This window comes from Mirounga leonina, unplaced genomic scaffold, assembly GCF_011800145.1.
Source record: "Mirounga leonina isolate KUSES-001 unplaced genomic scaffold, KU_Mleo_1.0 Mir_204, whole genome shotgun sequence".
Taxonomy (NCBI): Eukaryota; Metazoa; Chordata; class Mammalia; order Carnivora; family Phocidae; genus Mirounga; species Mirounga leonina.
In genome coordinates, this window is record NW_023270513.1 from 4,069,764 (window position 1) to 4,084,380 (window position 14,617).

General features: G+C 40.3%; 1 protein-coding gene across 10 annotated transcripts in view; it reads right to left on the reverse strand.

Moving 5' to 3' along the window:
* Positions 1–14,617, reverse strand: part of PHKA1 (phosphorylase kinase regulatory subunit alpha 1) — a 142,764-nt gene that overhangs the window by 23,553 nt on the left and 104,594 nt on the right. For 6 of the 10 annotated variants that reach the window (XM_035028760.1, XM_035028763.1, XM_035028762.1 and 3 more), the window contains 5 exons: positions 12,258–12,336; positions 9,687–9,853; positions 7,004–7,180; positions 5,335–5,426; positions 4,663–4,802 (listed from right to left, as the gene is read on the reverse strand). In XM_035028760.1, the coding sequence (XP_034884651.1) occupies positions 4,663–4,802; positions 5,335–5,426; positions 7,004–7,180; positions 9,687–9,853; positions 12,258–12,336 (655 nt within the window). The remainder of the gene's footprint in view (positions 1–4,662; positions 4,803–5,334; positions 5,427–7,003; positions 7,181–9,686; positions 9,854–12,257; positions 12,337–14,617) is intronic. The other 4 variants (XM_035028764.1, XM_035028767.1, XM_035028761.1 and 1 more) reach the window with 3 other exon arrangements.

The window sequence follows — 14,617 nt, forward strand, 5'->3', positions numbered from 1 at the left end:
TTTTTTTTTTTAAAGATTTTATTTATTTATTTGACAGAGAGAGAGAACAAGTAGGCAGAGAGGCAGGCAGAGGGAGAGGGAGAAGCAGGCTCCCCACTGAGCAGGAAGCCCGATGCGGGGCTCGATCCCAGGACCCTGGGATCATGACCTGAGCCGAAGGCAGCCGCTTAACCGACTGAGCCACCCAGGCGCCCCAATTTTCTTTTTTTTTTAAAAAAGATTTTATTTATTTAGAGAGTGTGCATGAGTGGGGGAGGGGCAGAAGGAGAGAGAGAGAGAATCTCAAGACTCTGTGCTGAGCAGGGAGCCCAACGTGGGGCTCCATCTCAGAACCCTGAGATCATGACCTGAGCTGAAATCAAGAGTTGGACACTCAAACAAATGCACCACCCAGGTGCCCCTAATTTTCAGATTTTCGCAAATGTACTGTGCTTATGTAAGAGAATTCCTAGTCTTTAGGAAATACACAATATACACTCAAATACTTAGGGGTAGAAGGGGATCAGGTCTGCCACTTACTCTCAAATGATTCAGAAAAACATATGTATGTGATGATGATGATGATGACAGAGAGAATGAGAGAGAGAGAGAGAGAGAGAGGGAAATTAAACCTGAGGAATCTGGATGAAGGATATCCATAAAATTTTTTTGTACTATTCTTACAACTTTTCTCTAAGTTTGAAATGGTCAAAATAAAAATAGATAAATGAATAATATTAAAGGACATGCTTTGAGATCTCACAGTCAGGGATGAACCTTTTCATTCTTAGAGATTAGAGAAAGCTTTTTGGAGATGACAGATGAACTAGGCCTTGATGGACAGCTAGAATTCCAACAAGGAGAGATGGGGTGTGGTAAAGGAGAGTAGTCCAGGCAGAGGGAAGAACATGAGCCAAGGTGTGAAAGTCATCATGTATAGGCTGTGTACAGTGGGCTATTTTGGTGAAAGTATTCACACTGTGACGGGGGAGCAATAGTAGATAAAGGTTGAAAGTCAGATCACAGAGGATGTATTTGGCCACTGATTCCCAATGGTGGTGGTGATGTTGCAGGGAGAGGCAGGGGATGAGGACGAGTTGAAGATGATGACACAATTTCAAGTCCGGGTGACTAAAAGAATGACGATACTATGAACATGGTCAGGAAGTAGTAGGTTTCTGATAAAGACAGTGAACTGGAGTTTAGATATGCTGAGTAAGAAGACATATATAAATTCCAAGTAGAATTAAAGACATAAAAATTTCTTTTTTAAAAAAGATTGTATTTATTTGAGAGAGAGAGAGAGGGGGAGAGAGAGAGAGAGAGCACAGTGGGGGGGGGGAGGGGCAGAGGGAGAGGGAGAAGCAGACTCCCTGCTGAGCTGGGAGCCCTATGCAATTCAGGGCTTGATCCCAGGACCTGAGCCCAAGGCAGACGCTTAACTGACTGAGCCACCCAGGCTCCCCGACATAAAAATTTCTTTAAAAATTATTAAAGGTATTTAAAATATTTTTTAAATTCTGGGAGGGGATGCATGACAAGAAACCCAAGAGCCAAAAAGGAAAAGACTGACAGATTTGATGGTATAAAAACTAAACTTCTGCATAGAGAAAGGCATATAAATAGTTAGCAAATTAGTTGGATGAAATATCTGCAACAAGTATAATAAACAAAATAGTAATATCTAATATCAATAAGAAAAATAAAAATAACTCAATATAGAACAAACAAAGGTTATAAACGGACAATTTGCAGAAGGAATGCTAATCAACAGAGATACGAAACCCCACCTCCCAACTTCTACTCTTAAATCCACGAGGGATATTGGGCAGAATTCCAAGTGTATTAAAACCCATGCAGCACATCATATACACTCTGCCCAAGTGGTTTGACATTACCTGGAATACTAGTTTTAGGGAGACTGCAGGTTCAATCAGATGTTATGGTGAAGTTAGTAATACAGGATTAGATAAAGAAAACCCATGCTAGGAACAGAAGAGTTGGCAGTCAACCCTGGATCATCTGAATTGGTGGGAAAGTATGAGCTTCTCATGTACAACTCCCTTTGTTTGCTCATATCAGCTGACTGAATCTTCAGTTTTCCTTCAAGCTACACTCATTCTGTCCTTACCCTTTATCTCGTTTTACCTTCTCTATCTCTTCATTATTTTGTATTTAGCCTTGTGCCTGGCACATAATAAGCACTCAACAGGTATTTGTTGAATAGAGTGCCTTACCCTAAGGGAAGAACGAAAGAAACAGAGGTGTCATGTCATGTCATTTTTTGGGCGGTAGCACATAACAAGGCTTATTGGGTGGCACTTAGGGTTGTATGAGAAGGGAAGTCCCTCAGAGCAGAAGACTGTCCAGAGGCTTATCTAGGGCACCAGCTGTACCATCCAGAAGGGGTGGAGCGCAAGGGAACTCCCAGGGGAGAGGGGAACAGGAAGTTACATGCCTAGGTGATGTGGGGATTCTCTCGGTTAGAGAGCAATGAATGGCAGCAGTGGTTTGGGGTATTCGGGGCCCCATTTTAGTTGCTTCTTATTGGCAGATGTGGAGTAAGTTTCAAGGAGTATGCGAAGGAGGCAGGCCCCAAATGGCTAAAAATATGTTTGGGCTACTTTTGATACAATGGAATGGTGTAAAAAATTAATTCTGGGGCTGGTGGGCTTTTCAGCTGTCTTTGTCACTTACTCGTTAACCAGCACGATCTGATGGAAGCAGCATGGGCTCTGGAGTCAGACAGACCCCGGGGGACTTCATTACCGCCTAGAGGGCATGGAAGTCCCAGATCCCTACTTGGTCTTCTTTGACCCCACCGTGGCAGTAGGGGAAGGTGGAGCAGTGCCTCCTTTGTTACAGTAGGGCCAGAGTGGATGTCTGGGCTTTGCACTCAGTCCTTGTGGACAGGGGCGGGGCTGCAGATTTTTCTATGGTAGGAGTGGTTATTGTCTAAAAGTTGTTGGTCTTGCTAGTCTGCCCTTTCCTGGTCCTTTGTCTAGAAGGAACAGGTTTTTCTGAGGGCTCCTGTCGTCTGTGCCCATCGGCATTTTCAGGGTGCTGGCTTCTCCAGCATCTGATACAGGATATATGAGGCAACAAAGAAAACCCAGGTACATCACCACCTTGTCAGTCCTCAGGTCCTGAGGTCCTTAACCAGTCTGTCTTCTTCTTTCCACCTTTTAACACCTTGTTATGTTTGTTTTATAAATAATGTCCTCTTGTACTTAGCAGGAGGAACAGAGAGAGAGATGCATTTATCTCTCTTGTCTGGAATCAGAAGTCCCATTGTGGTTATGTTTTAAGAGCTTCACTGACTTTTAGAAATAATACTGAAATATTCAGGAATGAAATGATAAAACCTCTGGTCTCTTTTTCAAAATACTCTGGGAGAGAGCGAGAATATAGATGTGACAAGATTAACCATGTGTTTATAATTGCTCAGGCTGGGTGATGGGTCCCCGAGGGTTCATTATGCTAGTCTCTCTATTTTTGTATAAATTTACGTTCTATCCTAGAAAGTAAAAAAGAAAAGTTACTCTCCCTCCTCTGTGGAGGCTGGGCTTGAGGAGAACAGGGTGGAAATAGGAAGACTTGTTAGAAAGCCATAGCAATAGTCCTGGTGAGAGACAAAGATGTGAGTGAAAGCAGCCATGCTAGTGATGCAGAAGGTAAACATTTAGAGGTAAAACTGAATAACCTTGGTGCTTAACTGGACATGGGGTGAAGCTTGCTGATAAGGCAGGTATTGGTTTCAACCACAAGGATGTAGAATTTCAGAATGCGACTCCACTTTTAATGTTTGACTACCGACCGCTTCCAAGTCCTACCGCTCCTCTTTCTCTTCCGGCCTATACCTGGGCATGGTGTCAGGGAAATCCAAGTGTTCCCTCCTTTGGTGCTGGTGAGAACCTTTACCTCAGCCTCACTTCCTAATCATAATAAAACCCCAATGCAGACTCCTTTCCCTGCTCACTTATGCTTTTTTTTTGACCAGCTTGGGAATCTGTTCCACTCTCCCCAGAAGTCTCATTATGTGAGTAATAAACATTTTACACTCTTTTGGTACATGGGTGGCATCATCAGTCTCAACATCCAAACCAAATTTAGGGGAGGGAAGCCCATCCTGCCTCTTCAGGTTGACGACTACATGAATAAATGAGGAAGTTCAGGTTATATTTGGGGGGAAGCGAGGGATAGGAGAGAGTTTAATTTGGGTATACTGAGTTTGAGGTATAAATACCTAGCAGGGTTCCGGACACATAGCAAATACTCAGAAATGCTAGTTTATTGTTTCCTGTAAGCCTCCATGTTCATACTTCTTTTGAGTTAAGAATTTATTTATTTGTGGATTTTTACCAAGTAACAGAGGCTTGAAATAACCATAAATAACCATAATAATGATAATAATAGTTAGCAGTTATTGGTCACCTACTATGTACCAGGCATTGTATTAGAGACTTTGCAGATACTATATCTTGTTTAATCTCTACAAGTTCTGTGAGTATAGGTATAATCCAAATTTTCTAAATGATAACAACTGAGGCTTGAGGCTACACAGTGGGTAGGTTGCAAAATTCAAATCCAGGTCAATGAGACTCCAAAGCTGTGCTGTATTTACTATGTTTTACTTCCTCTCTACATGAACATGAAAGGAGACTGAGAATATTTATCACTTACTTCATAGTATACAGCATGTAAAGGATGTCAGCTTGCTCCTGTAAGCTGGAGGTCTCCTTCAACTGTAAAACCAGTGCTTTGAAGTTCACCTCCCCAGACTGGTCTCTAGGAAGATGTATTTCTACACGAACAGAGGGAACCTTTAGTTTGAGAAAGGACAAAAAATAAATAAATAAATAAGTCCACAAGTGCTCAACTTAAATAATGCCCTAGAGTGTTGATCTTTTCACCTCTAAACCTTTTCTATAACAATTCCCTAAATTTTGATGAGAAGTAAAACAAAACAATGAAACCTTCAAAATGAATGATGTAGCAATTTAGTTTTCTTAGATCCTGGCTAGAAAAGTTTGCTGGAGGGGAAAGGGGTGGAGGGAATGGGGTAACTGGGTGATGGACATTGGGGAGGGTATGTGTTGTAATGAGCACTGGTTATTATATAAGACTGATGAATCACAGACCTGTACCCCTGAAACAAATAATACATGTGAATTAATTGAATTTAAATTAAAAAAAAAGAAAAAAGTGAACTAAAAAGGAGTATATCTTCACCAGGGTAGCCTTTTGCCTACCACCAGTTACTAGCAGAAACTATAATGGCTAGTTCTGTTATTTGCCATACAGATGGCAGTTTTGTGAATAGCTGACAGAAAAAAACCTCATGTGCAAGTTTACCTGGTCCTCTCGTGGGCAATGAGGCGAGTCAAGTAAGTTGAATGAAGGTCGGGAAGCCTGAAATATCTTTGTAGGAAGATATATGTGAATATCTGCAAGAGGTTGACATTTATGGGAAAGGTTAGATAACTTAGGAGACTAAAAAAAAAAGTTCACATTTATACGCAACTGATAATTTATTGAACACTACACCTGAAACTAATGATGTACCATCAGTTGGCTAATTGAATTTAAATAAAAAAAATTCATAGTTGCCCTCAAAATGGAGTTGCATAGGAGTTGTTCTCTATCGAACAAGAGTAAGAAATTTATTGTTTCTTGCTAATATCACAGAAAAGAAATATGAGTATCAGATAATTTAAAGATTGTTCCATCAAACATACTTTCAGTGGAATGCCTAGAACTGTAGCATTAAATGGCCATTTAAGATACTAAAGCCTATGGATGTAATCAACATCACAATGGTGCTATTCCTGATACTTTGATAGAGTACCACATATAACAGAAAGAACCCAATTCTGTTTTCTATTTTCTGGACTGCCCTGGGGAAATATCTGGCTGTCAGCAGTTGTGTTTCCTTGAGAATAGATAAATGGATGACTCCATGTAGGGAATCAAAAATGTAGTGGCTGACCTACTTTGAGATATTCCTAATGTTTTTATTTATAGTCCAAATACTTACCATAACCTTAAAGGAGAGACTGTCTGGTCCCTTTCAGCATTTTATAGATACAGAAAGAAAGATAAGAGTTCAAAAAACTGTTCAGGCAAGTAAGTAGCAGAGCCGGGAATTAAGTTCAAGTTTCCTGAATCACAATGTAGAAGTGTAATTTAATAAAGTTGATTTTTTCACATAAGCCCTTTGTCAAGGAGGCATCCTCAAAGGGTACGCTGAGCTCTTCCCTGTTCTAAATGTTAAATGATTCATGTTTAGTATCTGTGGTTAGTAATGGTCAATTAAGTTTTAGACAGCAAGAGCATGCATCTCAATCATTCTCATCGTCTGTAAAATGTTACCATTTAGGTCCTGTCGGTGTGGTCAAGGAGCCCTTCATATGCAGCTACCATAGAGGCACTGAATACTCTTAGGAGCCGTGGCTATTCCTAGCAGTGTGTAGTAGAAGACATCCTCCAGCGCAAATACCCACCGAAGGGGGGTAGTGGTCACGGGGAGGACAACGGCAGGGTTGAGAAATGCAGCTCTACAAGCTGCCCGGAGCAACTGACTGTAAATGGCACAGCTGGCCTAAGGGAACCAGAGGCGGCTTGCTCAAGGGAGAGTATCTCCCTCTTCATTGCAAGGTTATCTTTTAATAGTTGGCAGTGCTTTCTCTTTAAATAAAAGTGCTTCCAAAGGAGTAACTTTCCCAAAGGAAACACCTTTTTCCATCATTTTAACCCCGATGTTCAAATGCTCCATGTCTCTTGTTCTGCTGCTTCTCACGAGGCAATGGTTAAACCGGGCTACGTGGCACTATCAGCGGCAAACCTATACACAATTCATTAACTTTACAAATATTTGAGTGCCTAATATGTTCCTTCTGTCTGAGTTGCTGGGGATACAGCAGTGAAAAACAGTTCCTGCTTGCACTGTAATAAACGTCCCGCCCCCATCCTGGGCTTCACGTCAATCCTGTGCCTGACTCCAGTGAGTCATGGCATTACTCACTCGGTACATGAAGCTCCTTGGCCTTGGTCACCAAGGACATTAAATCGCAGGTTGTTTGCACAGCAGCTTGGAACTGATCTAGCCCTCCCTTCTGTGAGGTAGGGGCTAGTTTAGGATGGGGAGCAGTGTGTGCCAAAAGGTGATCTAAATAACGAGCAACTTCATCACCACAGCGAGCTGCAAGGTTAGTGGGGGTAGGGGGAAGAGAAAAAAAAATGAACATTTTAGTTACTTCACAATCTGCCCCACCAGAGAATGATCAGCTCCTGTGCCCATAACACAGCACCGGAAGTAGGCTGTTTTAGGTCCTTGGCGGGCGGGGGGGGGGGGGGGGGGCGGATTGTGATCACTGTGCAATCTTGTAGCTTTACCATTTAGAAACTATGGCCATTTACCAGGACCCACCTGTTCTTCAACTTTGCTGACACACTATTAGGGTCCTTGAAAGCAGTATGAGCTTATTATAGGACAGGTGGAACAAGGATTTCATAATCTACGGATGTGCATGTGATGGGGGTGGTGGTGGTGGCAGTGGTGGTCAAGGAGTGGAATAGGGCCCTCGGAGTCTCACTGGTAGGAGGAGACTTTTGTGAGCAAAGGCAAAAATCTTCAACTAAACACCGAAGCTCACTAAAAACAGACAAATCCCATAAATGGCAGCTATAGTTGCTAATGGAAAGAACAATCTCCACGTGGCCTTGGTGTCAAAAGGATTACTGGCCACACACTGGTCCTTTTCATCACCGTATTCATTTATTCACCAAATATTTATTGCCCATTATGTACTAGGGGGTGTACTAGGTGCCGAGGTTTCAGTGGTGAAGAAGACAGACATGGTCCCTATCCTCTTGGACTCTTCTTCCCCCATACACCTCCTATAACATTATCTCTGACTATGGATAATGGAAACAAAAGACATACACATACCTCATGGATCCTAACATTTCAGACTGTACGTGAACATTTGCAACATTTATAGTTGGAAAGCACAGTGTTTGGATCAATATTAAAGTCTGTGAGGTCAGTTATGTATCATCTTTTTTGATCATCTTCAGTGATCTCTCCAGATGTTTTTCTGTGCTCTGATGTGATTTTTAAAAAAATTTTATTTACTTATTTGAGAGTGAGAGAGCATGAGAGGGGGGCGGGTCAGAGGGAGAAGAAGACTCCTCGCTGAGCAGGGAGCCCAATGCAGGGTTTGATCCTGGCACTCCAGGATCATGACCTGAGCCAAAGGCAGACACTTAACCAACTGAGCCGCCCAGGCGCTCCTGTTCTGATGTGATTAATGGAAACTAGCAAAGCTGTAAAAACGGAACTCATTCTCAGTGACATCCTAATGACAATTATTATAACCTTGAATACAATATAGATACTTGAGTGGAGGATTATGAAGAATAGGGAGAGACGTGTTCTTGGCATGGCAGGGCTGGCAAGCAATAAACATGGCCATTGTGAGACCACTGATGAGTAAAACCAGAGAGGAGAAAGTGACTTAGAATGCATGGTATCAAATATAGTAATATATATCATGAAAAAGATAACATTTTAGAAAGTAAGAGAATGAGTGCTACAGATGAAAGTCACAACTACCCATAGCATAGCAAACAACCTCAATATATGATTATTCTGGTCTGCTTTTCAAAATATTTGTTTATGCCAAGATGGATCTCATGACTTTGGTAATTATTAATAGCAGGAAATAACTTTGTATTTATAGTATCTTTCCAAAAACAAATGCAGAGTGAATTAAATGGTACTTAGGTGAGTAAATGCTGAGCCCAAACAAGAAAATCATCCTCTGACTGATAATGTGTTGGTCTATTGTATATGAGGTAATGCTTGCTACCTCACTAAAGAAAGCCAATTCATTTTTATTCTTTTCTCTAACATACCACTCTTAAGATAAAGAAATTGGCTGCCTTAAGATATAGGCTAACAGGCAAATACCCAGACAATGAAAGCAGGCGAACTGTTTTTTAGATAGCTAGAAGAATTCGCTCCTATTGGCCCTTCTCTCTTTGGGATTCAAACAATGTAATTCCTGCCTTGCCTAGGTTAGTGTTTTAACACTTTAGGGTGTTTCTCAGACATTTTTAATATATGCCCCCATGATGCTTTCTCACTATATCATCCTTGTATTCCTAGTAGCCAATTAGATTTGTTGTGCTTTATTTGTCTAGCTTGCAATATGAAAGCAAAAGGCACACTGAAGAGGCTTTTTCAAATTATGCAGACCTCCCCAGAGATTCTAATGGGCCCTGGTAACATTATATATAAAAAGCATTCCAATTGAGTTTCTTATTTTTATACTTTTAAATGTCAAAAAGCAGTACTGTACATGTACAGTTCTCCTACTACATATTTGATTAAATAGCTCTCACTCACCATTGCTTCCTCTCATTTTGAAATCACCAGCCATTTCATATATATATACAGGACAGAAATCTTCCCTAACCTTAGTAAGAGAGAGTCAAACTCCATAATCCACAATCACCACAGGGATATTAGACCAGAAACCAAAGGTAAGTAGAAGGATGAAAGGTGAAGCCAAACAAAAGTAGAAGTCTAGGTGTATTAAATAGGGGTGAGACTGCTGGCGGTGAGAAATATTAAGGAGGATGCTTAACACTACTTTGTATTCTTGCCCAGCAAGGCCATTGCCTTTATGAAGCTCCCTTACCATTACGGGTTGAATCAGAGCTGTTCATCCAGTCACCAGATTCCAGCTCATTGTAGTTATCATCATAATCTTCACTGTACAGCTTACCCTCAGGTCCAGGATCCATGAAGCTCAAATGTGTGCAGCAAGACGTTGTCAAAAACTCCGACAATTTACCTGTTTGAATCCTGACAGTTACAGGGCAAATAGAAAACAGAAAATCAGAGGAAATCCTTTTAAAACAACACATTTCAGGGGGGCGCCTGGGTGGGTCAGTCGTTAAGCGTGTGCCTTCGGCTCGGGTAGTGATCCCAGGGTCCTGGGATCGAGCCCCACATCGGGCTCCCTGCTCAGTGGGAAGCCTGCTTCTCCTTCTCCCACTCCCCCTGCTTGTGTTCCCTCTCTCGCTGTGTCTCTCTCTGTCAAATAAATAAAGAAAATCTTTTAAAAATCCCCACATTTCAGTAAGAAAAAGGATACGTAGAATGTTTGTGGTTGGGGGACTTCTAATGCTTTTATATATTAGTATAAATTTTGTAAATATGAAATTTTATAGCACTTCTAGGCATGGTGTAGTGTAGGCTGGGGTGTTGTGTTAACAAAGACTAAAATTATGGGTTCACAATCTACCAGCAGATCAGTTTTGTTCTCTTTCACCACCATATACTATGCTGCTAACTATGTCAAACATCCAGCCAAAATCTCCACTGGCTGCAGAGAAGCTGGGACAGAATGAAGAGAAATCATCACAAATCCATCACATCATTAGAAAAAAATACTCAAAGATCATTTTGGAATTGAAAGATGATATTTGAAAATTTTATGAATTATAGAGGATTGTAGGCCATATCCTCTCCTATGTATAAAGCCAATTGCAAAACCCAAAGGGAAAGTCAGTAGTACTGATTTTCTCAAGAACCACAGCCTGGCACCTGGTGGAGAACATTATTGCTGTGGCTGCCACCAACATCCTGTACGTTTTCCAGGACACAATCAACTAAGGAAGCTAGCGCAAGGACTAAGCCTGGTCGCTTTCTCAGAGGAAGGACATTGTCCTCCTTTCCATGAAGGGGAGTAATGCGCTTCCCACTTCCCTTCGCAGACTGGAGGGACTGTCCTTCTGCCTTCAGTGAGGTGAGCTGTGGGTCGCTGCTCAAGCAAAAAACCCACTCAAAGCAGAATTGGTGGGCAGGCTCAATAAAGGCCATTACTCAAAATAGATGTACAAAAAAGAAAAAGAAGTCAGCTTGAAGGGGCTCCCAAAGGCCAGACCTTGGATAATTTGAACACTGAAAAAAACAATGACAGGAATGGAGCATAGCATATTGAATAAAATCAGAATCCATGAATCTATGCTACACTAAAACTATAAAATAAAAGGGGATAACGGAAAGCTCTCTCTCTCTTTTTTTTTAACACAAGGATTCTAACTAATAAATATGCACAGGATGATAGAAACACAGAATCATCACTTTAAAACCCCATTAGTAATAACTGATTCACCAATGGAAGGTAAGACTAGTTAAAGATTATCATAGAAAGGATATGGAGAAACCTACCAGATACCACTTTAACCAAACTGAAAGACATTCTGCATTATAACTGACCTTCTTTCTTCAAAACTGTGCTTAAAACTGTCATGAAAGGTTCACAAAAGGCTGGGGAATTGTTCTAGATTAAAAGACATCAAGGAGATATAATAACTAAATGCCAATGTGTGATCTTTGATTGGGTCTTAGAATGGGAAAAAAAGGTACGGGAAAAAAACATTATTAGGACAATTGGGTAATTGTGAATATGGACTCCAGATTAGGTAATAATAGTACTGTATCAATATTGAATTTTGTGAGTGTGATGATTGTATTGTAGCTATGAGAATACCCTTGTCCTCATAAGACAAACTAAAGTATTTAGAGTTGAATTGTCATGATGTCTCTGGCTAAATCTCATACTTCAGCAATTAAAGAGTGTGTGTGTGTGTGTATGTGTGTGTGTGTACATTTGCACATATGTATGTGTGAGAGAGGGAGGAGAGTAGAGAAGAAGGGAAGTGAGGGAGGAGTGAGAGGAGAGGAAGGAAGAGGAGCGAGAGAGAATGTACAAGTGAAACAGATGTTACCAACAGGTGAATCCTAAGGAACGGTATATGGTGTTCAATACCATTTTTGCACACTTCTGTAAGCTTGGAATTTTTCAAATAAAAACTTAGGGAAAAGAGAAAAGAAAAGCAGCCAGAATTGAACAGTTCAGTAGCTTTTTTGCTTTTGAAAGAATAAGTTTTCTGGTCCACTGAATTGATGAGGTCTAGGCAAAGAACAGGGTGGGGAAACATTCCAAGCCTTCTCTATAACATTAAATTCCTTCATTCGAAGTATCAAAAATGAGTTCCTCTAAATAGAATGGGACTATATTGTGCAATGGATGAATTGTTGAACACTGCATCTGAAACTAATGATGTACTAAGTATTGGCTAATTGAATTTAAATAAATAAATAAAAAAGACACAGAGAAAGGCATTACAAGTCTACCATTACTATACCCAGTTTCCAAATTTCATTTCTTTTCACTAAAAAGTGTGTAGAGGTCACTTACCTTGCTCCACCAAAGTAGCCATCCTGCATTTTTCGGAGTGCTGCTAGGATACTTGAATTCAAGCTGGTTCCGTCTTCATCTTGAAATGAAGAGAATTTTAAAACAATTTTTTGTGGTTTTAACTTTGAAATAAGGGGAATATTTCAATTATTTCAAACCAACATTTCTGGTGGTAATGGTACAGATGAGACGCTCTTCATTGTCCACCCTGTATTTCAACAATTGGTCTGAGAGCCAACAACACCATAGAATGGGCAAGTGGTAAGGGCGATTACCAATAGACAGAGTTCCTCAAAGATAGTATCTTATCATAAGCACTTAGCACAGTGCCTGATGGCGGAATACTTAATGGTTACTGAAAGCTGACAATAACAACAACAACCATTTGTTTAATGTTAGGTGCCAAGCACTGTGCTAAACATTTTATATATTATCTCATGTAAGGAGCCTTGGTGTGTGTGTGTGTGTGTGTGTGTGTGTGTGTGTGTGTGTAGGCATACAAAATAAAGAAGGCTAACAATTACCTGACTTTATGTGCAGGGGATCATACTATACATACTCTTTCATGATCCACTTTTCTAACTTATCCTTTGTAAAAGCTAAAAAAGATTCCAGAGCAGACATTTGAACTGTTTTTGTATTATAAGCAACACTGTGATGAAGATCACTGTACTTACATCTTTATGCACCTATTCTGTGATTTCCTTAGGATAAATTCTAATAAGTAAAACTGTTAGGACAAAGGGAACACTTACTAAAAATTTTATAGAGACTGCCAAAATTGCCCACTAAAAAAGTTGTGCCAGTTATATTTCCACCATCAGTATAGAAAGCGGCTGTTTTCCCACATCTTTATTAATGATCTTTTAAATCTTTGTTTATGTGATACTTATAAGATACTGTTTTTATTTTTTTATTGTTTTATTACTAGCAAGTAAGATTGAGCATGTTTTCAAACTGAGGGTTGCTGGAGTCGGGGGTGGGTGGGAGGGATGGGGTGACTGGGTGATAGACACTGGGGAGGGTATATGCTCTGGTAAGCGCTGTGAATTCTGCAAGACTGTTGAATCTCAGATCTGTACCTCTGAAACAAATAATGCAATATATGTTAAGAAAAAAAAAAGAAGATAGCAGGAGGGGAAGAATGAAGGGGGGGAAATCGGAGGGGGAGACGAACCATGAGAGACTATGGACTCTGAAAAACAAACTGAGCGTTCTAGAGGGGAGGGGGGGTAGGGGGATGGGTTAGCCTGGCGATGGGTATTAAGGAGGGCACGTTCTGCATGGAGCACTGGGTGTTATACACAAACAATGAATCATGGAACACTACATCTAAAACTAACGATGTAATATATGGAGATTAACATAACAATAAAAAAATTTAAAAAAAGATTGAGCATGTTTTCATGTATATACTGGCTATTTGTATTTCTTTTATGATTTGCCTGTTCCTGTCCTTTTCCCTCGCTTCTATTATTTATCTTTTTGCTAATTGACTTTCAAGGGTTCTTTATGTTTTGTGAATATTATTCTTTTCTCTACCATATGTATGGAAAATACCTACTTTGTTATTTGTCTTTCAACCTCAAACATAGTTCATTTTTGTACAAAAGACTTATTTAAATTTTCATGTTTTTGAATTTGCCAATTTTTTCCTTTTTTGTGTCAAAAAGTACAGTTTTTTTCAGCTCAAGATCACAAAAACATTCTCCCATATTTCCTTTTAATACTTTTTTTTTTAAAGATTTTTATTTATTTATTGAGAGAGATAGTGATAGAGAGAGAGAGCATGAGAGGGGGAGAGTCAGAGGGAGAGGCAGACTCCCCGCCAAGCAGGGAGCCCGATGCGGGACTCGATCCCGGGACTCCAGGATCATGACCTGAGCCAAAGGCAGTCGCTTAAACAACTGAACCACCCAGGCGCCCTCCTTTTAATACTTTTATAGGTTTATTTATTTTTGCTTATATATATTTTTAAGATTTTATTTATTTATTTGACAGAGAGAGAGAGAGACAGTGAGAGAGGGAACACAAGCAGGGGGAGTGGGAGAGGGAGAAACAGGTTCCCCGCCAAGCAGGGAGCCTGATGTGGGGCTCGATCCCAGGACCCTGGGATCACGACCTGAGCCGGAGGCAGATGCTTAATGACTGAGCCACCCAGGCGCCCTTATTTTTGCTTAGATTTTTAAACTATTTAGAATTTAATTTTGAATAAAATGTAAAGTAGCAGGCCTAAATGAATGATTTTCCCAAATGTATTTATTTACATATTTTTTCTCATGTTTTTATTTAGATCCCAGTTAGTTAACATACAGTGTAATATTAATTTCAGGTGTAGAATTTAGTGATTCAACACTTCA